Source organism: Aquila chrysaetos, chromosome 7 (genome assembly GCF_900496995.4).
Source record: "Aquila chrysaetos chrysaetos chromosome 7, bAquChr1.4, whole genome shotgun sequence".
NCBI lineage: Eukaryota > Metazoa > Chordata > Aves > Accipitriformes > Accipitridae > Aquila > Aquila chrysaetos.
In genome coordinates, this window is record NC_044010.1 from 30,179,023 (window position 1) to 30,205,413 (window position 26,391).

General features: G+C 46.6%; 2 protein-coding genes across 5 annotated transcripts in view; one reads left to right on the plus strand and one right to left on the minus strand.

Annotated features, from left to right (window-relative positions):
- Positions 1 to 16,273: 16,273 nt before the first annotated feature.
- SOD1 (superoxide dismutase 1) lies at positions 16,274 to 21,857 on the plus strand. Its single transcript, XM_030021120.2, has 5 exons — positions 16,274 to 16,477; positions 17,327 to 17,420; positions 17,902 to 17,971; positions 20,225 to 20,339; positions 21,274 to 21,857. Exons 1-5 carry the CDS (start codon positions 16,403 to 16,405, stop codon positions 21,382 to 21,384), a joined length of 465 nt encoding a protein of 154 aa, XP_029876980.1. The 5' UTR covers positions 16,274 to 16,402; the 3' UTR covers positions 21,385 to 21,857.
- Positions 21,858 to 23,511: 1,654 nt separating this feature from the next.
- The window catches only part of SCAF4 (SR-related CTD associated factor 4), a 48,003-nt gene continuing 45,123 nt past the window's right edge, over positions 23,512 to 26,391 (minus strand). For all 4 annotated transcript variants that reach the window (XM_030021116.2, XM_030021114.2, XM_030021115.2 and 1 more), the window contains one exon: positions 23,512 to 26,214. In XM_030021116.2, coding sequence (XP_029876976.1) covers positions 25,373 to 26,214 — 842 coding nt within the window. In that variant the 3' untranslated portion in view covers positions 23,512 to 25,372. The remainder of the gene's footprint in view (positions 26,215 to 26,391) is intronic.

The window sequence follows — 26,391 nt, forward strand, 5'->3', positions numbered from 1 at the left end:
GTGTGAAACTTGCCGCTGGGCAGAGGCTCAGCAGGGGCCAACGTATCATTGAACCCTCTGGAGAGTTGCGTAGGATTTATACAGCCCACAAGTTTCACATGGTCCTCAGTGGAGGCCATACATCACACTGGAGAGCAGATACAGTACATGAAACTTAAATGAATGTTGGCTCATGCTACGGGGCTGAATGTCCCCTTACAGCCTGAGCAGTGGATGGATAAGGCATCTCACCCTTGCTCCCCGGCACAAGGAGAGGGGCAGTTGCTGCAGGCCTGCTGCTCCCACGCCAGCTGAGCATGGTGAGGGGCAAGCAAGCAGCAACTGCCCGTGCAGAGTCAGACGCTGCCAATCAACGCCTTAGTCGGGCACAAACCCCTGTGGGAGAAAGGCACAGCTTTATGCTGCCCCCGGAGCATGGGGGGACGGGGACTGAGATGTGACGCGGGGGCTGTGTTGCCATCAGATGGCTTTCTTGCAGTAGGTGAGCACCACCACGTTTGTGTTCATCTGGTGAAATTGGACACCAATATCTGTGGGGATGTGGTGGTCCTGGCTTCGGCACGGACCATTATAACAGGCCCTGTTACCTGCTGGGGTGGTTTGCTGTGCTGAGGTCTGGACTGCTGCACGCCTGGCCTTGTTACGTTCCCCGGGTGGACTTAGGAAAAGCTGGGCATGCCTCAGCCCTGGCTGTGCAGAGAGATGGTTTCAACCTGTGTGCTCCCCAGCCCGTGTGCCACAGCAGCAGAGTGCTTGCCTGCAGGGAGTGTTCAGCACGACTATTCATAACTTGTTTTCCTGATTGCTAAAGCTGACTCTGAGCAGCACGGAGATTTGCAGGAACATACTCCCAGAGCAACTCTTATGGACGTAGCTTTGTAGTCCATTGGACTTGCCTGGTGTCCCATCTCCTGAAAGGGCTACCCGGGCAAACATGCTTGCAGCCTGCAGAATGACAGGGGAAAGGGGCAGGCGACCCCACCACTTCTAGCGGGTGAGCAGGCTGCAGCAAGCCTCACCCAAACCTCCAAGCCTTCTGTCCCCAATGGTGTTGAATCAGTTTGCCTTTTTGAGGTGAACTTACAGCACAAGCATATTAATGGAAAATTAATCATACTTTACCCCATAATGTGTCAGGACCATGAGACATAGAGAAGCACAAAGCTGCTTATGAAAGGACGGGGAGAGAGTACCCCTGCCTTTCCTGTCTAAATCATTAGCCTGGACCTTTTCTTCTTCAAATATTAATGTTTTCCTGATGACCTGCTCGTTATGAAAAGGTGATCGTGCTTGCGGACTCTCTGAATAATTAATTTAAAATATTAAAGCCAGAGAGAAGTGAACTTTTACTTAACAGTGGGTTAGAGCATGGCCTGCCCATGCCGTTCTTGCCCCAAGGGAGGAAAGCAATGGGAAGTGTTCCCAGCATCCTAGTCCTTCGGACATAGCAGTATGGAGAGCAAAAACAGTGTTCAGAGTTGCTACAGACCATCTTCTCCCACATGTGTGTAGGTGTGGAGTGGGAAAGGAAGGAAGGAATTGAAGGGGAGTGGGGGGCAGGGGAGGATGGCTCAATGAGCTTTCCTTCAATTTATCTAAATTTTTAAGCCACTCTTAGCATCATTGCTTCTGTAGGTAGCCACTGATGAGGTCACTGCCTCTCCTCAAAATAAACAAATTAAGCAGACAGTGCAAACCTGTGTCATTCCTAGTCCTGCTATCTGTGGTGCCACAAGCAACCCAGGTGTAAATCTCCTTTTTTTTCATGGCACTTCCCAAGGTCAACCAAGAACCTGGGTTTCCTTACTGCTATTTAAGACACAAATGGTTTGGCAGATCAGCAACCACAAGCTTTGAGTAGTTGGCCCAGGCATTTGCACCTGCAGTCCCTTTGGAAGGACATAGTGTTGAAAGGGATTTGAGGTATGGTTACAATGTGCTGGAAGGTGAAGGATGAGGTGACAGAAGAGACAATTCCTTGCATATGTGTCCCACCTAAATTGGCAACTCTTGGCCACTGTGGGAAAGCACCAGGTTGGTTCTCTATTGCTAATTCAGCTTTGAACATGTGCTGTCAGGAGGAGAGTAGAGATTATGGTTTATAGAGCCTTGGAAGAGGACTGCTGTTCTAACCCTGGGGCAGAAGCTTTGACTCGTGTCATGTCTCAGTGGCAGGAGAGCCCACCACAACCACTGTATGGGTGGCTCCAGCCCGAGAAGGAAGGAAGGTCCCAGAGTCTTCATTGTCACCTCTGGGTATCCTTGTGCTGCTGGATGGAAAAAGAGCAAGGACCATTTCCTGGCTTAGCAGCTGAACAGCACATCCCCTGTGCACGGCTATGGGCTAGCCTGCTCTGTTAGCAGATGTACCTTGGAGGGGCTGATTGACATAATCTAAAACATTGACCTAATAATTACTCAGTGCAGATAATCAAGAATCCAGTGCTTGGATTTACTCCTGGTCCCCCTGTACTCAGCAAGTGTAGACAAACCTTCCATCTTCTTGAGGAGCTAGGGACAAAAGTGCTACGCTGCAAGGACTCTCACAAGCCAGAACATGTGCTGTAAGACTTGGGGGAAAAGGCAGAAAGCAGGTGAAACCAGACTCCGAGTTAGCTTGTCTAGAGATGCGTCCTCCTCCAGGACAGTTTTAAACAACCCCATGACTTTTGTGAATTCTGGCTTTTTTGAGTTTTCTGCTTGGAGTCTAAAGCTCTGATATGCTTTGATGTAGGCAGTTTGCCAGTGCAGTCTTGGGCAGCTCAGCAGTCCAGAACTGGCCGGGCTGAGAGCATACCCATCCATCTTGCCCTTGCCTGCTGTGATGGATGTTAGATCCCACCCCAGAGGGGACCAGAGGGTGTTAGGTGTTGCTGAATGCTTGTGCCTAATGATTTGTGTTTATTAGTTCCCTTATTTCTATTTACACAAGCGCTTTTGCTGTCCTCCCATAACTCAACACTGTCAGGCTAATGCAAGTAGTAAGTCACTCTACCCTCTGATTCCAGCAAATGGCCTCTCCATGATGGGCATTTGTTTTCTGCCTACACGGACAAACTATAGTGTGCGTCCATGCTGGAAGTGGAGTGAACAAAATGGCTCTGTGCCAAGCGTAGTACATATGACCAGCCACAAGCACTGCTCTCGCAGGGTTTGGCTGAGCAAGGGGAGAGGAAGAGGCAAAGACCTCGGAGGCCTCTCGTGCAATTCAGCCCCTGCAATGTTAAGTGGGTACCGGTATTGGCCCTGCACACTTTCATTACTAAATCTTGTTATGGAATCAGTTTGTCTGTGTCCTCGGCATTTTGCTTTCATTTTTGAAGCAGGGTGAATTGTTCAGTGGTGTGTATAATCGGGAAATGGTATGTTGGAGGAGCCAGGTGTTGCCTTAATTGGTATTCCTATCTCAAGCATAGAAGGGGGCTTCTGTTACATAGAGTTGCTACGTTCCCCACTTCTCTCTGTCCTGGTGAGGTCCTACACGGTGCCAAAGGGCAAGAGATCGCATCCTGCCATTTTTACTGAAGCTGTTGACATTACATGATTATTGCAGTATTAGAAAACTCACAAAGTATCTCTGTGCCATTCACTTTGAAATCCTTTTTCCCCAGACAGACCACGTGAACATGACAGACTGGTTCCATGTTCTGCGATGGATGGGGTTTTTTCCCCCACGAGCAAGTCCTTATGTTCCTTGTTTTTACTGCAGTCTGATGTAAGATGCCTTATAAAGATCTCCTCTGTGTCCCCAGAGGACTTAGAGCAATCATTTGTATGAACATGAAGGCTTTCTGATCTCTTTTCAGACTAGTTGTTTTCAACTCGTGAGACAGATTCTCTCTTCCAGAAATCTATCAGCTATCCTCTCCAGGCGTTGTGGGATAAGGAAGGAGATTTATTTTTTTTTTCACAGTTTATATTGTCATACAGCCACAGATTCATCAAGGTTTCCAAATTACAAACCTAATTTTAAAAGGGCAAATTTATTTTTGTTGAGCTGATAAGCCTCCATCATTTCTTCCCTTTGCTCCCTCACACCTATCACCCACAAATCTTAATGTTATCAAGCATATCCAACAGACTATTAGGTTTTAGCCAAGTCCTGCTTTTGCTAGATGGTCTGAAGCTGGAATCTATATAAAACAGGATTAGACACGAAGCATGTCGACTGGGTAAAGGGATATGCTGGGAGGAGGGCAATAATGAGCCTACCACAACAGTTCTTGTTTAACGGAGCAAGGACTGTCTTCTCAAAATGTTCCTTTTAGGTCTCATTTTAATTGAAATGGACTGATCTATGCACCAAGAGGGAATTAAGCATGACTTACAAAACCTTGGCTGGCTCAGCTGGGCTTCAGTTTCTCACAGTCCCTAGATGTGAGTGCCTGGCAGATAGGTGCAGGGGTTCCCCACAGAGGAATTTCTCTGAAGAGATAAGTACTTCCCAGGGCCCAACACCAGCAATTCGCACACTGCTGGTTCAACTGAGCAGGGCCCACCTGAACCCAACACTGCTAAAAATCAAGTGCTCAAAACTGGGATGAGACGGGCTGCAGAATGTCAGTGGCCATTCAGAAAAGCTGGTGGTTGGTCTGCTGGTTTATGAGGTGCAGCTGGAATTTCTTCTTTTGTCTCTGGGTTTCCTAAAGAAGGATGGAGATGGTAATACTTACATGAGAGAGGGCAAGGGCAGTCATGTGTATGTATAAAATACCAAACGTGCCTAGTTATCTTACTTCTTTTTCTAGCTCCTACAAATTTACCAGTATTTAGCAAACGAAGAGTAGTACAGCGGAAGGTCGAGTCTGTCAAACGCAACCTGGACCACTAGTGCCATCCAGTGGCTAGCACGCACTAACACACTTGCGATTGCTAGTAAACCCTGAAATCACTGGAACAAACATTAACTCTAAACACTTCCCCCCACACGCTGTTTACAATCATTCACACAGCGGTTTTTTGCATTTGTTCCCATCCGAGCCCAGGCTTATACTGAAAAAAATGTAAGAAACCACATATATGTTGTATCTATCTTGTTTTAAGCACATTTTTCCTTTCCCACCTCTGTTTTCTTTAGAAAGTATCATCTAGAGCTTAGTCTCAGTGAGGTAATCCCCATAAATGTTGTACCTGCTGCTGAGTCTGTAGCTGATCTTTCTTCATGCACTTGATTCAATAAGCTATCCTGCCCTTTTACAGTGAGTACCTACAGCCAAGAGCCGTAGGGGAAATATATTAAAGTGAATTTGGGGTACAGAGCAGAACTGACTGTTTTATTTGTTTCTGCGATGGTGTGTTGCACAGTCATACCCTGTCGCCCCTACGTAGTTCATGTAACCCCTACAAAACAGCTAGGCGCAACAGAAACTCTCAGTGTCGGCTGGCAGGAGGCAAGGAGAAAGCTGTAGTTGCAATGGTTTGTACTAGTGAGATGAGCCCAGCACCTACAGCTAGCTCCTCCAAAAACCCAATTAGCTAACTGCCACCACAGCCAAATCACAGTCGTCTGCATCCCGCTCTGGCCTGCTCCGGTCTGCTCCTCTCCCATGTCTGCTGAGATAGAGCAGGCAGAGCTGCAGGATCATGAAACCTGGCCAGGACACCTTTGTGCATTCACTCAAGCATTTTTGTGGGGGACTTGCAGCGTGCTCCTAGCAGAGCCCTAGAGGACACCGTTTCCTGCTTTCAGAGCGAGGGAAAAAAGCAGAAAGGTGGTTCAGTATGGGGAATTCTCCTTCTGCTTTCAGACAGAAAACATTTCTTTTTTTTTCATGCCCCATAAGGGTGAGGAGTCCTGGCCTGGGCTGCCCGGACAGGCAGGCTGCTGCCAGCTCTCATGGGCACGGAGGAGGAGTTTGGTGTGCAGAGGTTGCTGAGGTGAAACCAATGAGAAAACTCTGTAAAGAAGCAGGGTGGTGGCTTAAAAGAGAGAGGAGCTGAGGGTCCCACACTCAAACCACAGCAGGGATGTTATCTGGGGAGTTAAGGGGCATGACTCACTGACAGAGGTGATCCTTCTGTGATGGGAGCTCTTGAGGGCTGAGGCTATGCTCTACCCCAGCTGAACAGGTAGGCTAAAGGCTCCCCTGCTATCCCCATCCGTACAGCAGGTCCTGGGCATCCAAATAATGTCTTCTGTCCTGGCAACAAACCACCTCAGAGGTACTACCTGCAGGCCCTCAGCTACTCAGAGCCAGGCACAACTAGGATATACGACCTGAAAACTCTGCATGGGTGCTGTTTCCACCACAGAGATCAGTTGTAACCAAGACCACAACAGCGATGTTGATCAGAAACACGAGGGCATTGTGCACAGAGGTGATGCAGCTGACATGGTGTCGTGGTTTAAGCCCAGCCAGCAACTAAGCACCATGCCCTCCCCCTCCTCAGCTGGACAGGGGAGAGAAAATATAACAAAAAGCTCATGGGTCGAGATGAGGACAGGGAGACATCACTCAACCAATTAACATCACGGACAAAACAGACAGGACTTGGGGAAAATTAACTTAATTTATTGCCAATCAAACCAGAGTAGGGTAATGAGAAATATAACCAAATCTTAAAACACCTTCCCCCCACCCCTCCCTTCTTCCCGGGCACAGTTTCACTCCTGAATTCTCTACCTACCCCCCGCCAGCGGCACAGGGGGACGGGGAATGGGGGTTGTGGTAAGTTCATCACACATTATCTCTGCCACTTCATCCTCCTCAGGGGCAGGACTCATCACGCTCTTCCCCTGCTCCAGCGTGGGTCCCCTGCGGGGTCACAAGTCCTGCCAGAAAACCTGCTCCAGCGTGGGCTCCTCTCTCCACGGGGCCACAGATCCTGCCAGGAGCCTGCTCCAGCATGGGCTTCCCACGGGGTCACAGCCTCCTTCGGGCACCCACTTGCTCCAGCGTGGGGTCCTCCCCAGGCTGCAGGTGGATATCTGCTCCAGCGTGGACCTCCCTGGGCTGCAGGGGGACAGCCTGCCTCACCATGGTCTTCCCCACGGGCTGCAGGGGAATCTCTGCTCCGGCGCCTGGAGCACCTCCTCCCCCTCCTTCTTCACTGACCTGGGGGTCTGCAGGGTTGTTTCTCTTACGTGTTCTCACTCCTCTCTCCGGCTGCCATTTCTGTGCCACAGCAACTTTTTTTTCCCTTCTTAAATATGTTATCACAGAGGCGCTACCACTGTAGCTGATGGGCTCAGCCTTGGCCAGCAGCAAGTCCGTCTTAGAGCCAGCTGGCATGGGCTCCATGGGACATAGGGGAAGCTTCCAGCAACTTCTCACAGAAGCCACCACTGTAGCTCCCCCGCTACCAAAACCTTGCCACACAAACCCGATACATGTGGTTGTGCACAAACTGCCTCTGCTGCAAATTCCCACAGTGCAGTGGAGCAAACCCATCACAGTGGCAGTGATTGCTCCTCCCGCAGATGGCAGGGTGAACACAAGTGTCCCCACAGTGACCCAGGAATAGTTGCTGCGATTGCTGTTTCTCCAGAATACAGTCATGATGCTCAGGATGTCACGAAAAGCCAACAGCTCCAGGGGAAACTAGGCAGCAGACGGCTTTGCATGCCTCCCGACGGCAGTCGCTTCAAGGTACTCGCCAGCTCAGCTGTGGTAACCCCTGTCAGTGGGTGCCAGGCACTGCCAGAAGGCAGGGCTGCCACAGGGCAATGACCACCCATTGCTGAAATGAGAGAGGGGCCCAGAGAGAATGAAAATTGCACATCCAGAGCTAGTGCTGCAGAAGTGGCCTTCCACGTCCTGAAACGAATGGGCTGCTGTTGATCATTACACCTCTGCAGGACAGCATGTTCCTACAAGGAGCACCTCTGGTGCATGCCCAGATCCCAATGCCATGACCAGCACTCACCAGTGGCAGCTGGGACTTGCTGTAAAAAAGGCACGAGGATTACTTTGTGGAAGCTGGCTGGCCTGGTTGTTCACCAGAGGGGTGCCAACTGAGGCTGCAATGAACATTCATGGGATTTGGGTCTGGAGAGGTGCCTGGCACTCTGTGGCAGGGGTTGCATTGCACCTACCCGTGCTGAGCAGCTCCTTCAGTCCGCCCTGAGGAAAGGTTGCCGTTGCCCCTCAGACCTCCCAGCATAATTGCACGTGGAGCTGCTCCTCAACCACGTTATGTCAGAGTGATCCCAGCTAGAAAATCCCTGCTATTAAAAGTGTGCAAATCAGCCTGGGTCATAGCGACAGGACTGGATTAGGGAATAACTACACATGAAGTCAGGAAGCGGTGCTGGTCTCCAGAAGCCATAACCTCATCTTCCTCCACAGTCGAGGACGGACCAGCATAGCCGAGCAGTTCGCAGGCATGTGACACAGTGGGCCACCTGCCAGGGACCATTAGGAGCTTTAAACTACTCTGGTTCTGGAAAGGTATGGGCACTGCCCCGCTGGGCCCACGTGCCCATTCGGAGTCACAGGCGCCGACAAGCTGGGGCGCGTGCCGACAGGGCTGGACGCAGTTCAATGCAGACGCAGGTTTTGGTGGATGCCGCAGCCTGTTCCAGAACAGCAACAAAGCTTGGCCCTGGCAGAGCCTACAGGCAGGCTTTTAAAAGTCTCTCGACACAAGTGAATGTGGAAAGGGACTTTTTCTTCTGCCCACCAAAAGCAACAGTCACAGTGCCCATGTCCTGACTGGGAACTTGCCTATCTGCTCTGGTCACATTTTACAAAGGCATCCCAGATCACACAAACCCAGAGGGACAATGGTTCCCAGTGTGCACACCGGGTGCAAAGTCTGCAGGCTTTCTCCTGTGCTGCACTTCATCCTTTTGGCAAGGCTGGAGATGTCTGCTGACCTATGGAAAAAATTTCCTAACAGATGCCAAGTGGTCACATAAATATTAATTATGCGATACTGTGGAAATTGTATTACAATACCTGGCTAATGCATTTCACAGCTGCATTCCCACTTATTAATTGCTTATATTAAAACAGCACCCAGAAGCCTCGTTTCACTGACAGCTGTACAAACCCAGCTGAGTTCTGCTTCTTGCTCATGAAAAAACTCAGCTGCTCCTCAGCCACCCAGTGTCCCCAGAGAAGAAATCACGTTTAAAAATCAAAATAAAAACACACCTTTGTTATTCTGGAGAACTGCCTAGATGCATTCTGTTTGGAAGTCTTGATTTCCCACTGCAGAAATGGGGTAGTTCACTCTGTTGTATCATTTAGGTATTTTCTAATTGCATATTAATTAGCATTTTCACTGGGATTTTGTACTGAATCAGACAATTGCGCAATTACCTCCAGGATTACCCAACACAGCTGAGTCAAGCAAAAAAAAAAAAATACAAACCACCTCATCCTTTGGTGTACTGACACCTGCTGTACTACTAAAACGTAAATGTGGTAAATATTGAAGAGAGAATGCAGAACAGTTTGTGTCAAGGAGTGCTGAAAAGTATATCCAAATGAAACCACATGGGAAGTTACCTCTGGCATATGCTTATGTGGGTTGGGATTTGCAAAGCAATTTATATAGCAAATGACATTAAGAATTTAGTTACAAATAAAATCCTAGCTAAAAATCTAAGAATAAGCTTTTCTTTTTCTACACTGTGAATGAAATCCTTAGTAGGTCATTATATATAACATATCTATAATATATGAAAAGGTACAGGCTTTCTTTGGACTTTATTGATTTTTAACCTAGTTGATATTTTAAATATATTTTCCTAATATATGTTTATACACACACACACAATGTTTTAGTTGCATCCATTTAGGTGCCTGGATCCTTTCACTAGACAAAATAACATTCCTGAACGCATAAACATTTTGACAGTTTCTAATTTAAAAGCACTTCTTTCAAATAACCTTTCTGGACAATGTTCTGTCTTTGACCAGTTTCAAAGGTAATGTTTTCACTTTTTCATGACAAAAACTTTAACCACCAGTAACCTGAAGCGTGTTTTGCTCTGTAGTCCTAGTTCTACTCCCCTGCAGAAGAGGCCTTGCCAGCCACCACCAAGTACCATCAAACACGCACGTACCCATTTTCCTCCTGACAGTGCAAATGCCCGATAAGCACTGGCCGTGATGCCGGAGCTCGAGCACCTCCTGCTCTGCTGCTCCCAGGCTTGGCGTGGGGCCAGCTGAGAGCCTGGCATCAACCCAGGGAGCTCTGCTGGCACAGCCTCAAGAGATGCCTGTTTGCCAGAAACAGGGTGAAGGACTCAAGGGACTTTGGTCTGCCCTTTGTTGGCCATGCCAACGGCCCTGTGTTCCCATGAGAGCAGAACCCCATACCCTCTGGGCCTGATTTTTGCTCTGGTGAATCCAGCTGTAGCACACAATCCCGGGGCTTGCCCACGGCCTTCTGCTGCACTCCTGCAGAAGCAGCAGGAGGTGGGGGCTGCGGGGGGCTGCCGTGGCTGGAGGAGAGGTGCCCATCACCTTGGTGGAGTGCACACTGGGCAGCTGTTTTCTGTGACTGCTGGCTGTGGTTGTGCTTCTCTGCCTGTAATCCAAGTGGGCAAATAAACTGCTTGAGGTGGGAGTGTATGCACTGAGGCTGATGGAGCAACACTAGTTTAAAATAGGTATGTGCAGGAGAGTAAGGCTTCAAATTACAGTTTTTGTTACTTTAATCAAAATATTCATTTTAATTTTTTATAAACTATTCAAGCCCAGTAAAAAAAAAATCTAGTTAATAGTTTAAAAGCCATTTTAAGCTTCAGCTAGGTTTCTCCACAATTCAGTTTGATTGCAGTCATCACTTTGTGCTATAGCATCAGCTCCCGTAAAGACCTCTGCAAATTAATTTTTCTGCAAACACCAGAGAATCCCGAGAATCCATGTGTGCATCCATCCCATCTTGCGTATGACAATCCCGCTGTGCACCGTTAGCTGCTTCATGCTCCCAGTTTCAGCCTGTCAGGCTGTTTCAATGGGGAAACTCGCCCGATGGCTGCCAGGCATGCGAGAGCTCCAGCTTGCACCATCTGAGCGGAGTGCTGTAGGATCGGCCGTGCCTGGCGGGAATGCTTCATTTTCTTGGGATTTTTTTTAGCTAAAGGTCACACAGTCTTTTGAGCACAAATGGAGATCTGCGGTTTCTCTTACAAGCTACTTCTGCTCTTTCAGGGAGACAGAGGTAAAACAATATCATAGCCTTACTAATATAATTAAAAAATCATCAGCATTGTAGCGCTGTGCTGGCAGCTGCTAGGAACCTGGTCTGAAATCCCACTGGCAGCGGGCACTGCCAGGAGCACCCTCTCCTGCAACTGCTCCTGCCCTGTGCAGGGAGGAGCTACTGCCCCGTTCCTTCAGAGAGTGCCCATCTGGGGGTGCATCGGCGAGAGGAGACATCAAGCATCGGTTTTCCACTGCTTTCATAGACTGCCCACTGCCGACCTCCATAAATTGTTCAGCAGGGGATCTGTACGATCCATTGAATTCACTAGAAATACACACTGGAATAATATGCATAGGATTTGGTACTGCATGAAATATTTAAAGTCCAGCCCCTGGTGAATGTTAACAAGCAAAAAAAAAAAAAAAAAAAAAAAAAAAATCAGTCCTTGAATAGCACTAGTGCCCTAGAAGGGTTGTAGTAACTTGCGGCTGCAAGCCCCACACTGGGTACAAAGGTCTTCATCAACATTTACGCAACCTCTCCTTTGAGTCTCATGTTTCAAGTTTACTCAGCTTGTCAAGCAGTGGAGGATGAGGGACTTGCAGCAGACAGATTAGCTCCATTCAGCTGTTAAAAGTTAATGTTATTTTTAATCTTGTATATTCCATGTAAAGGCTTTCCAGCTGACACTGTTTTAATTACATGAATACTTACTTTGGTTATCAGCACCGCTACCCCTTAACTGGAATGGCAGGCTTTCCACTAGGGAGCCACTGTCACAAAGTTTCTAGTGAAGTAACACTTAATAATTTCCACAGCACATTTCATCTTCAAAATGCTATACAAGCATAAATTCAGTTAATTACCTCTCCCAGCATCCCTTAAAGGCAGGGAAGTGTCATTATGCTCATGTAATCGAAGGGTAAGACTTCAATGACACACGGCATCTTGCCCAGGACAATACAAAGGCTTGGGGTTTGTTTTGGTTTCTCAGCGGAGGTATCTAGTGCTCTTTGCGATGCTGCAGAGTGCCTTCGGGGATGCACAGGGGCTGCACGGGGAACAGCAGTTCCAGGACTCCTTCTGCAGCAGCTAGAGGCCAGAGGAGATAGCCTGGAGCGTCTCAAATGGTGCTAGACACTGATGTGTAGACAGTTGAGTCCAGTGACAAAGCATTAGACACTAGGAGATTCTAGCATCTAGACTGTGGGATCCCAAAGGAAAAAAAACAACCAACCCACAAGCCTCTTCTAGACCATTCGAAACACAGAATAAGCTACATGTGGTGCAGCACTCTCCTTACTGAGCAAGCCTGAACAAACATGCGTATATTGTGTTCTCTGTGCACTAGGTGACTCTCAAATGCAGCAAGTCTTCTACAGTGCCACAGCACAAGGTCACACTAACATTGGAAATGCAGCTTCCACCTTTCCACAGAGAAGCTCTAGATGACAAGACCATGCAACCTGTCCATTACCACACTGGGAAGCCACTGCTCATCACCCTCGTGTAACAAGGGTTATGCAGCCGCTGAGCTGGAAAAATAGGTTAAGAATAGCAAAAGATCTGCTCCAGGAGCAGGAGGAAGGACTGCTCTGATCCAGCCCCACTGGGATTCTCAGTCACTAGAGCACCAGGTTGCAGAGAAGAGACAGTTGTCTGCTTTCCTGAATGCTGGGATGAGCACGCCTGTACTTATCTCACCAGCAGTCTCCCCTCCAGAGACATGCATCCAAGGAGGTAATAGGCCTATAGGAAGGATTATTACTCAAAATTAATGTTGTTTCTGTTTGCTTTTCTTAATGTAAGAGAATAAATATAAAAAACTGCATTAATGCACATTTGTGGACAGTGATCTTGATGAGTGAGCACCTATGCACACAGACTCAGGCAATCTGGAGTGATGTTACCACTGTAATCTTAGTTTTACTCTGTATTTTTCCAGAAGAGTCATCACAAGTAGAAAATACTATATATTTGCACAAGGCACCAGAGGTATGGTTGCCATGGGAACCACAACCTTCAAAATTCTCTCTAATTTTTTAACCCATATAAAATCTTGATCAGAAAGCATGTTAATGTGCTACACAGGCTTTATGCTTGATATATGCCATATTTTTACAGTACATAAGGGTTTGGGATTTTTTGTTACTTTTGCATATTTTGCTTATAAGTTTATTATCTTCTGTCTACATAGATTAGACTTCTGTGAACCTATATCACACAGTAATTATTTCATTAGCCCTTTAAGTTGGCAAATTAGGAAATAACCAAGACCATCTTGAATGTGTGTCTACCCTTACATGGTGAGACCGACCCTTTTGATGAACACTAAAAACTGTTTCACTCCCCTACTACAACAGATATGCTTTGCAGGCAACTACAGAACAGGGCAAATAGACAAAGCTGTGTCACCCAGCCTTGTTTGTCCCTCCTGTATTCGTTTGAACCCTCTGGGCTCCAGATCAGCCACTTTACCACCAGTTTACCTGTAAAAGTACAGCTAGGCCCAAGCTCTAGGCTTCTTCCAAGATGGGATGGCAGAACCAGGGTATGGGGCAAAGGAGGACATCAAACAAGAGGTGCCAGAGTTGCAAGAGATGCCACTCTTTCTGATGCCTGCCAGATCCTCTGTCCTACTGTAGTTCTTGCTACCAAAGTTTGTAATCCCACCTTGCACTTTTTCTTCTTTCCTCTCTGCGTTGACTCCGATACTGCCAATAACAAAATAATGTGTTACCAAACACCCTGTTCAGCTTCTTTGGGATGGATTTTTTCACCTACTGGTGAGATTTAAGAAAATAAATTACTTAAAAGGAAGTATGTGGAAGAAAACAAAACAAAAACCTTTCCCTGGCTTCTTATGTAAGACTTCTGTGAAAGAGTACACCCGTAAACTAATACTTTTGTATTTCTATTGTACTTGTGAAAAAAAAGAATAACAGGAAATACTCTAAAGGGTGAGGCCATGACCTATATAAGATTACTGATATCTTTCTCCATGCACCATACAAACTCTTGTATATTAGTCTTTGAAATTCACATATCTCCTTTAGCCTCCTATTGCTGATCTCTTCACCATGGTGTCTCTTAGCACGTCAGCTTTGTTATCTGCATTCTGCCTAACTTAGACATCAGACACCTCAGGCTATCTTCACAGGTAACCTGACATTGATGCCTAATGTGATTAATCTCTGAAATCATTACTTCAGATTATTTCACTTCACATATTAAGAAGCCTGACAGATATGGCTCTTACCCATCTGTTTGCCCTACATTCATGTAGAGGCATGAAGAAGGGCAGATCTTGAAAACTTACTTCCAGGAAGGAAGGAAAACCTGTCTGATAAAAACATGGGCAGATTTGGAGACAGGCCTAAAAATAAGAGAAAGCACTATAACACAGCACTCAAGATGCCCCTCTTTATGAAAGGGCACTGACAAGTAGAGATAGTGATATGGGAAGCCAAAGATGACTGAAAGTAAAATGAGTCACTACTATCCCTCCAAGTTTACAAACCGTTTTGAATCAAACAAGATTTGCCTCAAGGTCACTGGAATCTTTCCTCTTGATCTAGCAAGCAATCAGGGTGCTGCATGTTGTGCCATGAGCACAGACCTGTTTGCTCACAAGTAATTTACAGAGCCTCTTCTTTCCAGTTACATCAGGAATGAAACTCTAGGGAGTTTAACTCACAGTGCCAAGATGCCTCCGACATAGGAAGCTGCCCAGCTCTCCTTCTCTCTCAGCTTCTTTCCGGGATCAAACTACAAATCTTCATCTGTCTCTCAGACAAATAGTCTCCGTGGATTTATGTGGGGTTTTTCCCCTGCTGCTTCTTTATCAAGCAAATACACCATACAAGAAAACAAATCCCTGTTTGTTTCAGTAATGTCACCTGAGCCATGACTCAGGTGTCATGGCTGAGTCTGATGTGTGAAACAAACCTTGTACATCCTTCCCTGACCATATGGCATTCTCAACCACGTGACTTAAAACCCCTGGGCTTTAAGTCATTTATACCTCAGTCATATACACAGATTACCCAAAGTCCCAGGTACTGCAAAATCATTTTGTGCTTCTAATTTCTCCATTAATAACACAGCAGAAAAACAAGCAATGTGGTTTTGCCAAAGGAATTAATTAAATGCAATGTTTCATTCTTAAAATGCTCAAAGGTTGCAGATCTTTGAACAGAACTGCAGAGCTGTATGCTCCCCAAGTCTGGTGTTAACCTTCCCTTGGAGTCTAAGGTTTGCTGGTGTTATCAGCATAGTGAGAATCTATTTTGCCATCTCTCCCCTACACAGCCCTCAGACAAGGAGTGGTCCATGGCTACACCAAGATGCTTTCCATGTTAAGCAGAGCTCCGAGCTGCATACTACATACCCAGCCTGTTGCCACGGATAGCCTATGTGCAAAGGTGTCTCTAAGAAAAGCCAGCAGCTGAGCAACACCAGCTTCAGACTAACTTTGATGGTTTCTGTACAAAACATCTTCTGGGCAGGGCAACTATTTTGAAATGCAAAGCCACTCAGACGCAACCTCAAAACCACATTCCAATTTTAGACAAGACTTCACGATGCGGCACACCTCAGTCACAGTAATACTGGAAAAGAGCCTCCAGTGGAAGGAAGATGATGCAGATACTAAAAGAAAAACGTTTGCAGAAAAGGAAAACAACACTGCTGCTGCGTCTCCCCATGTCACTACTTTAGGGCAAGCCTGAAGGAGGTGGTGTATGCCTGGGTGAAATCCTAACTTTAGAAGACCGAGACACGCGATGACTCGGGAGAGAAGGCTTTAACGTGAGACTGCTTAAAGCACAGGGCCTCCTCCGGGCCCAAGTGCCACCACGATGTGGAACGCAGGCGCAAATTCCCTCACGCTCTCGACAGAAAACGCGGAGTAGGCCACAGCGCGGGGTCTGACCCCTTCTCGCCCGCTGCCCAGCTTGCCCAGGCCCGGGCCCCGCTTGGCCGCCGAGGCCCCGCTCCGCCCTCAGCAGCGGCCGCCGCTGCCGTTACACAACCCGCCCCAACGCGAGGCGGCGGCTCACCCTCCCATCAGGCTGAGAGGCGGCTGCCGCCGACTAGCGTGCGCCCGCGCGCTGCCGCGCCTCAGCCCTCTCGATTGGCCGAACGCCGCGTAATAACTGCGCGAGGAGGCCCGCGAGCGCGCCGCGATTGGCCGCGGCCCTGACTGCCCGCCCTATATAAGGGCCGCGGGGGGGGGTCGACCCCTAGTCCTCGGGCGGGGGCTGTGTGCCGTGTGCTTCTCTCCGGCCGCCGCGGGAAGATGGCGACGCTGAAGGCCGTGTGCGTGATGAAGGGGGACGGCCCCGTGCAGGGCGTCATCCAGTTCCAGCAGCAGGTAAGGGCGCGACCCAGTCGCTCTGCACCTCTCCCGGGGGCTCGCCTGGCCGCAGTGCTGAGTCATCGTGCGGGGCGGGCGGCGGCGCGGTTCTTCTCCCCCCCCCCCCCCCCCCCGGCGGCTGCGGAGGCCGGTGGAGCTGCGCTGGGCCGGCTCGTCGTGGGCCGCGGCCCCGCGGTGCTGGGAGGGCGCGGGGCTGTTGCTCTTGCTGTGTCCCCGGGTCAGGCTGGGCCCGCCCGGTGCTGGGCGACCCGGGCGCTGCGGGCCCCGGCGCGGAGGAGTGTGGAGGGGAGCAGTGATGGGGCCGGCAGCGGGGGGGGGGTTGCCTTCTGCCCTGCTCGGGGGTGTTCAGCTGAGCTCGGTGCTGGAGCCGGCCCTAGTCTTACTGCGGAGCTTGTTTACCACTATCGGAGTAGGGCTTAATGGAGCTGTAGTTGCCGAACGGCCGGAGCTCTTTTGAGTGCTCGCTCATTTATAGTCGGTAAGGAAGTTGGGGCTGCATACAGGCAGTACTGTATCTGTAGAGGAGGAATGACTTCGGGGTTACTTGTGCTTCCAAATGGAAGTGCGTGATTGTTCTCAAAAGCAAGCAATCTAGTAAAAGGCATTCCTTTTCCTTGTTGATACATAATAGGAAGAGTACATTTTAGGTGGCTAAATAAATGCAAACATTCTGTGACATACTGTATTGGCATATAGAATCAGTTAATGTAAGGTAGTTGTTGATGTCTTGGTAGCTGAACTTGTAGTGGAGTCTCCAGTGCGTTCTGTTGACTAGGAAGCTTCATTTGACAGAAGGCCATTTAATGCCATAGTCATTTTCCTGATAATAAATTCTTTCCATTAAAGGGTAATGGACCAGTAAAAGTTACCGGAAGAATCAGTGGCTTGACTGATGGAGATCATGGCTTCCATGTCCATGAATTTGGTGACAGTACAAATGGTAAGATGTCTATCCAAGCTTTTGACTTACAGCTGTAACGTGATTGCTCAGCTTTAAAGATCTGCTTTCAGTGTTGCAGCAGCAACTAGTATAGGTGTACCTGGGTCTCATGACTGCAAATCTGTGTTAAGAAATGATGATGTTTCCTAAGGAATTGCTTCCCGTTTAATACTTTGAACATGTTTAGGCTGGTGTTCAAGATTTGACATATCAAGCAGTAACCCAAGTACTTTGACAACCTAGTATTAAGAAGAAAGCTTTCAACTGAGCCTGGAGTATTCTAGAAGGAGTAATCTTACTTTATTGAACTTGTAGGTTTGTAGTAGGTTACTCACCTCTAGAGGATTAGTAGAATGTGTAACGGGAGAGTAGCTATTTCACTTCTAGCTATAGGAGGACTACCTTGGTGTAGTGCATAAGCAACAGATTTAAACTGGCTGCTGCAAAAAAATCTACTTTTGATGGCTGTGTTATGTTTCAGGGTGTACCAGTGCAGGTTCTCACTTCAATCCTGAAGGCAAGCAGCATGGTGGACCAAAGGATGCAGAAAGGTGAGTTTAATGTGCCTGGCCTCTTACTGGGTAGCTACTCCATGCAGCAGGCATCTAAGTGCCACTTTGTGCTAGGGAGGCCACTTCATAAATAATGCCGGGACAGTACCAGAAGAAAACTGGTAATTCCTGCAGGACTTCTAGAGTCACTTAAAGGCTCTGATAACTGTACAGCAATTTGAAGCCAAGGTGTCTGACAAGAGTATGGGTAAAATGTAGTCTTTGGGACATAATCTTGGTTTTATCACAGCTTGGGGAGAAGGGGAAATAAAGGCTTTTACTGAGTGAAGGTTTCTCAAGATGTGAGTGTGGGCAATTCATGTGTTAAAGCCTTATTTGGTCAGTGGTTATCCGATTCAGTTTCGAGGCCAGCTTTTGACAACAGGAGCCCTAAACTGTTGGTTGTTGAGGTGTATGCAGGCCTGTCATGTGGCAGATCAGGATCATCAGTGGAAGGTGCTGAGGGTTCAGGGGAGACTGCAAGATGAGTACAAAGCTGTGTGTGCCTGGGCATGGTGGCTTTTTATTGGGTCTGCTGGGCTGTTCTTAGCCTGTTAGCTTAGGTACTGTACTACCAACAGTACATACTCGGGGGCTGTGTATCAGTACAGGGTGTGATGCTTATGCTGAATATCTCTGTACCTCGGTGGGAGCTGAGACCTAGTTCTTCCCCTGGAAGCAGTTTTCATAGTCCAGTTACCTTGAGGAAATGCTTGCATGTTTGACACCTGAAGTCTGAACAGCTGGTTTTAAATAGTATGCTGACTGGGTTTGGGGGCTGGGAGGGGGCTGCACAAGAGCTGAAGGCCAGTATTGTAGTGAGTGGAGCTAGGAGGAAGTGTAAAAGATAGGCTGGTCTTGCACAGGTAGGGTCTCGACTAGCATTGGCACCAACTTGGCATTGTGGTTAGCCTTCAAATGCTCATGTTTATGTCCATAACTGCACCTTCTGTGACTGATAATTCATACCTGAGTGATCAGTTGCATGCCAGACCAAGCAAGCTGGCTGCTAGCCAGCTGTCTGGATGACAGAGCAGCATGAAATGGTGTGCTCACGGGCTTCACTGGCAGCCAACTGCTCCAGTGCTAAAGGTCAAAGTTGCATGAACAGTGTGGCTTTTGCTGGTTCTGTTTTGTCAAATCCTGCTTCTGGTGTAACCTGCCTGCTCAGGCAGCTGTAGGCTGGGGAATTCCTTAGGAGGGTATGAGAACTAGATCATGCTTTTATCAGTGTAGAGTTGAAACAATTGGACTGAAGCTTCCTGGAAGCTTAAATCAAGCAAATTCCTGAAGGGAAAACTGCCTTTGACCTGATCTTGCAGGACTTGGTTAAAAATATGAAATTGGTGCTATGCTAAGAAGCTGGTAGTCAGCATTCAGGGAGCTGAGCTGGTTACCCTGCATGCATGGAGAGTTTTAGAAATGAGTTGATATTCAAGTTTCTAAATCTGGATAGAAGAGTCTTGCAGAACATCATCAACTTGTCTTTTGAGTGAATAGTTTATCTGGGGCAGATGTGTAGGAAACAATATGCTGGAATGTCCAGAAGTTCAGTGAAGACTGAACTGCTTGAGGCTTAATTCTTAGGGAAAGTCCTAGCAGAGATCCAGCTCTGATAAAAACTGTGTGCAAGGGTATAATGCCAAGTATATGGGAAAATGCCAAGTAAACTCAAAATAGTCATGTCTGGTACCAGTTAGAACTTTGCTAGCACTTAATGCATCCCCTTTGACCTGTCACTTGACAAACTGCTTTTACTAATCGTATTTAAACCTAAAGCCTGCAGCTGCTTGTGGAATAGCTGATGTGTGACAGACATTAAAAGGTTTTAAGAATAGTGGCAGTGTTTACACCAAACCTTGTACATGCAGGAAAGGTTATTTCACCTGATTTGAGAGACTTTCTTCGAGCAGAGAGAGATGCCATGAGCATGGAGGAATTCTTGGCTATAAGAGTTGTGCACTGTTGGCTTGTTGGGGAGTGATGGCATTCCTTTCCCCAAAGTTGATTAACCTACCAGTTTCAAGTTCTGCCTAGGACTGAACTTTAATCATCCCTTGAACTAAAGGAGTTAAAATAGTGGAAGTGTTCAAGATTGACTGGTGGTGGTAAATGAGGACATACATGCTGTTACAATAAGGTGGTGGACTGCTTGAGTCTAGTAACTATGGGTATTGTATTGTCCAGGCCATCACTTAAAAGAGCTTTCAATTTAACTAAGTTTTCTCTGTGTTTCTCTGCATCTTTGTGTAGGCATGTGGGAGATCTTGGCAATGTGAATGCTAAAGGAGGAGTGGCAGAAGTGGAAATGGAAGATCCCATCATTTCTCTTAGCGGACCACATAGCATAATTGGACGTACCATGGTGGTAAGTGTCTTGGTGCCTACTTGGATGCTTTAAGGAACTCTAGAGCAGTTTTGACAGTGAGTGGAGACTTTTTGATGCTGGAGGCCAGTCCCTGGTGTTTGTTATAGAACTTCTGGTGCAAGATTTCCAATGTGGGGAGTTCTTTGAAGCCTTGCCTTGAAGTCCTCTGTGTATTAGTATGGCACTTCATTGCCATGAGATCTTAATTTTCTGCCTGCCTTCTGAAGATGTTCCATTTAACTTTGCTTCTTCCAGTTGTGAGTGACTAAAGCAACCCAATTTGATGAAGGAACTGGCAGTCTGGCACAAATGCTGTCACCGAAAGGCATGGCAATGGGCGCTTTGGGGCACTGTTCACTAGTACGGGTCTGGTAGCTGCTGGTGTAACTTGTGCTGTGGCCTCCCTGGGAAGGAGGAAGGCAGAGGCTGAGTGGACTTGGCCACCCATGAGCACTGTCAGTCTTGTTACCCTTGGGAACCCAGTGTGTGCTGAGATCACCATACTCCTGCATGCAACAGGCTTGGGCTGATGGCCAAGGAGTGGGGAGATGTGTAGTGTAGCATTTTGGATGGTGTGGCCAAGGCACTGCACCTGCAGTGCAGTGGTCAGCCTTGTGTTGTAAGGGTGACCTTGAATGTCAAGCCCAAGCTTGCTCTTGGACTAGTAATGACTTTTTGAAACATGGGGTTTTGGTGACTTCCAGTTCAAACAAATTCAGCTGAAGGCAACTTATCTTTTTAGACAAGTGTACTCTTTTAGTGTGACTATCAATTTGGCATTCAGCATCACATAATTACAATAGGTTCTCTGTTGTGTAACACCCTGCAGGTAGCTGGCAATACTGCTTGTCACTGCTGCTACTGATGTGAGTAGTGAAAAATGTTGATTAGTTATGCAATAACATGAATTAAGATATCTTCAATTCTCTTTTAGGTCCATGAAAAACGTGATGACCTGGGTAGAGGGGGAGATAATGAGAGCAAATTAACTGGAAATGCTGGCCCTCGTTTAGCTTGTGGTGTAATTGGAATAGCGAAGAGCTAAGTATTGTACCTGAGATCCTTAAGACAACAGTGATGAATGGGCTGTATTTCATTGCAAATGCTGTACAAGCTTGTGCAAGCAAAAGATGTATCACTTAATCCCATTACTACTCTGCATTCTGAGTATCACTTAAACTGGTGAAGATTGACTTAATTTTGTATTATGTATATTACAATTAAAGTGACCCTGATGGAATGTCTCTGTAGTCTTCTGCTAAAGCATCTGCTGTAACCATTAAGTATAACTTCACTAACTGCAATGCCTGTTCTGTGTAATGGAAGATGTGTAGTAGTGGTCACATCCTGAACACCAAAACTAATAGTGTACTGTGTGATTTGGAGGATTAGCTTTATGAGCTTTGGCAAGACTACTCACCAAAGAGCAGTAGGCACTCTATGTATCAGGGCTTCCTCCTGGCAAAGTTGCAGCATTTGTAGGTTTCAAACTTGTGTAATAAACATGCTGGGCAAATACACCTTGGTCTTGCTGTCTATAAAAAAAAACCAAACACCAGACCTCTACCTGCTGATGTGCTAACATGGAAAAGTAGGCCTGGAGTTCACAATGTCAGTAGTTAATTTGCTAGACACCAACAGCATCCAACAAGTTGCTTTCAGCCAGTCACCCTGGCACAACTGAGACCTGAGCTCCATCAGTTTGTTTCTTGTGTTGTCATGTGTTTCCCTGTGACAGAATCCCATGTTGTGTGGTGGTAACCTGACACCCTCTGCATGTTACAGCCAGGGGTTTTATGTGCCAAAGGACAAATGCTGCTTTGCAGAAATACCTTCTTGCTGTAAAATGTAATGGGGTGTGCATGACACTTGTGACACTTACATGTGACTGCAAAGTGTGTGTGTGCACATGGTGGGGAAGCGTTAAGCACATAAAATGGTCTGGCTCCAGCATGTGTCCTTGTGCCTCACCTGGACCTCTGGCTATGTGGGTTGGATTGTTCTGGGCTGGTGTGCAGTGAAAGTCTGGATGTGTTGAAGACAACTCCTTTCTTCAAGCTGTGCAGGAGTGTCTAGCATGGAATAGGTCTTTCCTTAAAAAGGATTACACATGGCCAGAAGTTCTGTATTTAATTCCATAAAGCTTTTCAGCAGTGTAATCCTTGTATACTAGTGCCAGCTTTTGTCTTTTTCTTGCGTGTACCTCTTAAACACAGATTTCCAAGTCTTTAATAGAGAAGATTACTAATTTTAATGAAGACTTGTATCAACATTCCTTTATCTTGTACATAAGAGATATTCATGGAAGTAGTTGGTTGTAGTTCTAGACACCCAGATTCCAGTGTAGCATGTTACAAACGGAATGGCTTTTGGTAGTATAGCAATAATACTGTAAAAACACTTTAAACTTAACATTCATTGCAGGTGGCAAACAATTGTGTGTACAGTCTCTACCCACCTGTACCTCTTCCAGTGGATTAGTCTATGCTCTGATTCGGCTGCTGCAGAAGAATTAAGAGTGACTGCACCTTTCAGTTCCCTCCTTACGCATCAGGGGAGGCTGAGCACACCCACAAATACCAAGTGCTCAACAACTGTAGGTCAAGCTGTAGAGGAAGGGGAGCTCTGACAGCTCTATCGCTTGCTTCCTCTCCCTGCCATTCTCAGTGCTGAACCTTGCTGCTTTGAAAGCCTGGTACATGCAGATCTTGACTTTCAAACCTGTTTTGCTGGGTTCAATGTCTGACGTCACACTACCCTAGAGGTCACTGCTGTATTGAAGGATGTAGAAGTAATGCTTGGTTTATGTACAAATCATTGCAATGGGCAAGCATAGGCTCAATCACCAAGGTATTAATTGCTAACAGTGTATTGTCTTTATCAGTAATGGGTGCTTGCACTGAGCTAATCTTTACGTACAAATTTCTGGCTTGTCTTCATTTAAAACCAGAAAGCTGGTAGTTGTAGAAGGGTGGGATACAGTTACACTGGTGATGCTGTAAAGACGATGCATCACTAGTAGGTTTATTACACAATCACTGCTTCAGAAGGCAGTAAGAAATTGTTCTGCAATGGACATCCAAGGTTTTCCTAGGCTTTGTCCTCAAATTCCTAATAAGGGAAATGGAGAGAATGTGAGGTGGCATTTGTGTGAACAGATAAGCCTTCTGTCTCATTCTTGTCGTCAAATCTTTTAATAAAGTATATTCATTAAAAAAAAATCCTACCTCCTTATAGAATTACGGCAGTTTTTACTAAGACAAGTCTTAAAACTTAAGACATAAATGTCTGGCTTTGTATGAAAAAAGTTAGTTCCACTGGCCCAGCATGAAAGAAACATTAAGGACACAAGTTGCAACACATGGAAGTTGAGTTCACTACAAGTATGTAAACAGGTTTTTTTTTTCTCTTTATTCTGCTATTGCAAGAACATAAAAATATATGTCCTCTCCCCAGTCCATAACTCCACATTTGCTTTCCCACCCCCCTCCCTCCCCCAGAAAAAATTCCCTCTGCCGCAGAGCAGCTATGAAAAAGTACTGATGTAAGAAAGCAGCTGCCCTTCACTTCGGGAAAAAAACCCAACTTTCAAAGTAGAACACACCTATATCAAGGAGAAAAAAAAAAAAAATATTAAATATGCACAGGATTCATACAATTTTCCCACTACGTTTCTAGAGTTAAACAAGCTTCAACTGAAGGCTGGGTGTGTGGCTGATCAACGGGCGAGCGTCTTTGGGGCAGAACTGCCAGGGCTCCGACTCCGCTCAGTACAGCGCTGTTGGCGCCTGAAGGGCCGACCACCAAGAACTAGTCTTTGCCCTCTTAACATTTGACAACATTACTTGAGTGATACGGAGAGAAGATGGCAAAACTTACACAAATACAAGAAAATGCACTCTCTGTCCATCAGTCTGATAGGTACAACACTAGGTGGGTAAAAATTTTAAACCTACCTCTTGCAGGATTACAGGAGGTAGACATCGTTAACACAGACAACAGTAGCAGCCCAGATTTGTCTGAATGAAGAGGCAGCATTTTAAAATCCTCACGCACCCTCCCGCCTCCCTTCCTTTTCCCAGCCCCATTTAAAAAAAATAGCATTTTATATTGTGTTTTGGTGTCTTTGATTTCTCTTTCACCCCGCTTTCCAAAAAGCATCAATGAATAACAAGTACAAAAGATGCTGAACCGGTGTGCTTCCTAGCCCACCACACACAGTAATTTTATAACATCACAAGCAGAGCAGACTAAGTATGTCTGAAGGTGTCCACTTTTTTAAAAAAGGCTAATTAGGGCAACATTTACCACAGAACCAGTTGGAGGGGGGGGAAAAGAAGAAGAAGAAAAAAAAAAAAAAGAAAAAAAACTGATTGCATTGCAAACACTAAACAGTTAACTCTTCAATTAACATTTTAAAACAACTAACTTTTACCTAGTATGGTCAAGTAGATCATTAAAATGCAGCAATCTAAAAATCAAGATGACTATTACAAATAAAAATTTGCTTCTGTGAATAGCTACACAAACAGATGTACTTCTTTCAACAAATATAAACAAAACAGTCTAATTTAGACTCCAGTACAGCATTAACAGTTCAAACTTTAAGATGTTGAACACTCCTTTTCCACTTCAGTGCAGTGTAGGAAGAATAGCACACGTTAAAGTTTGTTACGAAAATAGAGTTTATTAAAAACACATCCCTATTGTTTTGAGGAGCTTTCACCGTTACCTTTTCTTAAATTAAAAAAAAAATAGAAAGCACTTCTACTTCTGATTTGTAAACTTTTTAAAGTCAAAACTTTAAAAAAGTTACAGCAAAAATGGGTAATATTTTAATCATATCTTCAGTATTTCATGTTATGTTGTGGCTATTTTAAATAGAAGGGAAGCAATCAAATTGCTTACAATTCCCCACCAACTACTGAGGGGCTGTGATATAAGCAGAAGCAAATATAATACAGCAGACTGTACAACTCTAAAGCTCTACACTCCAACAAATGTCACTGTCATCTTTCGACAACTTCCAGTCGCTAGCGAGGAGCCTCCGCCACTGAGCCCATATCCTTTTCCGCTTGCTCCACAGATGAGGTAGCCTCGGATGTTAACTCTTCAACAGGTTTTACACCTGTAGATTCAGACTCTCCCGCAGCAAGTTCTGAAACAATGTCTGCGTCTTCCATTTTGCCGCTATGAGATTCATGGTTTTTGTCGCCATCTGCCCTGTCTGTCATCTCTGATTTTTCCTTTCCTCGATTTTCTTCCTTGTCTCTACGAGACTCCCTATCTCTCGAATCTCTCTCTCTGTCTCGATGGCCACTGGACCGCCTGTTTCTGTCCTCCAAGTCTCTGTGTCTATCACGCTCGGGGCTTCTTCGTCCCCAGTCTCGCCTGTCACGATTACCAAGTCGCTCGTGATCTCTGTCATCGTTGCGGTTACCATAGCGCTCACGATCGTTTTCTACCCGATTTCCGAAAGATCTCCTTCCAAACCTTTCCTGGTCTCTGTTAGGCGTGAACGTCTGCCTGTCATTCCTAAACTGCCTCCCATCTCTGTTATCCTCGGGTCCGCCTGGCCCCCCGCTTCCCGGCATCCCCCCAGGTCTCACAAAGTGACCGGGCGGTGGGAAGGGGGTTTTCATTCCGTGGGGGGGAGGCATCCCAAAGCCCCCTGGCCCCGGCGGGGGCCCTCTGTGCATCATGTGGGGAGGCATGTGTCGCGGTGGCATCAAGGGAAACCGCTGCAGAGGAGGGGGTGGCATTCCTGGCGGTCGCTGGAGTGGTATCAAACCAGGCCGGGCACCTAAGAGGCCAGTGGATGGAGTCTGCAACCCAACAACAGGGGCTGGTGGGGGCGGCGCAACTCCTTGAGTGCCTGAAAAAAAGAGACACACACACACACACACACAAAGTAAAATCAGAGGCTGGCTGGAGGGAAATAAAAGCATTTTCATAATTTCAAAAACATTCTGAAACTATCTCGTGAAATGAGTAACACCAAAATCGGGGGCGGGGGGAGCAGCCTGCAAAGCTTCCTGTGCTGGTTTACTGT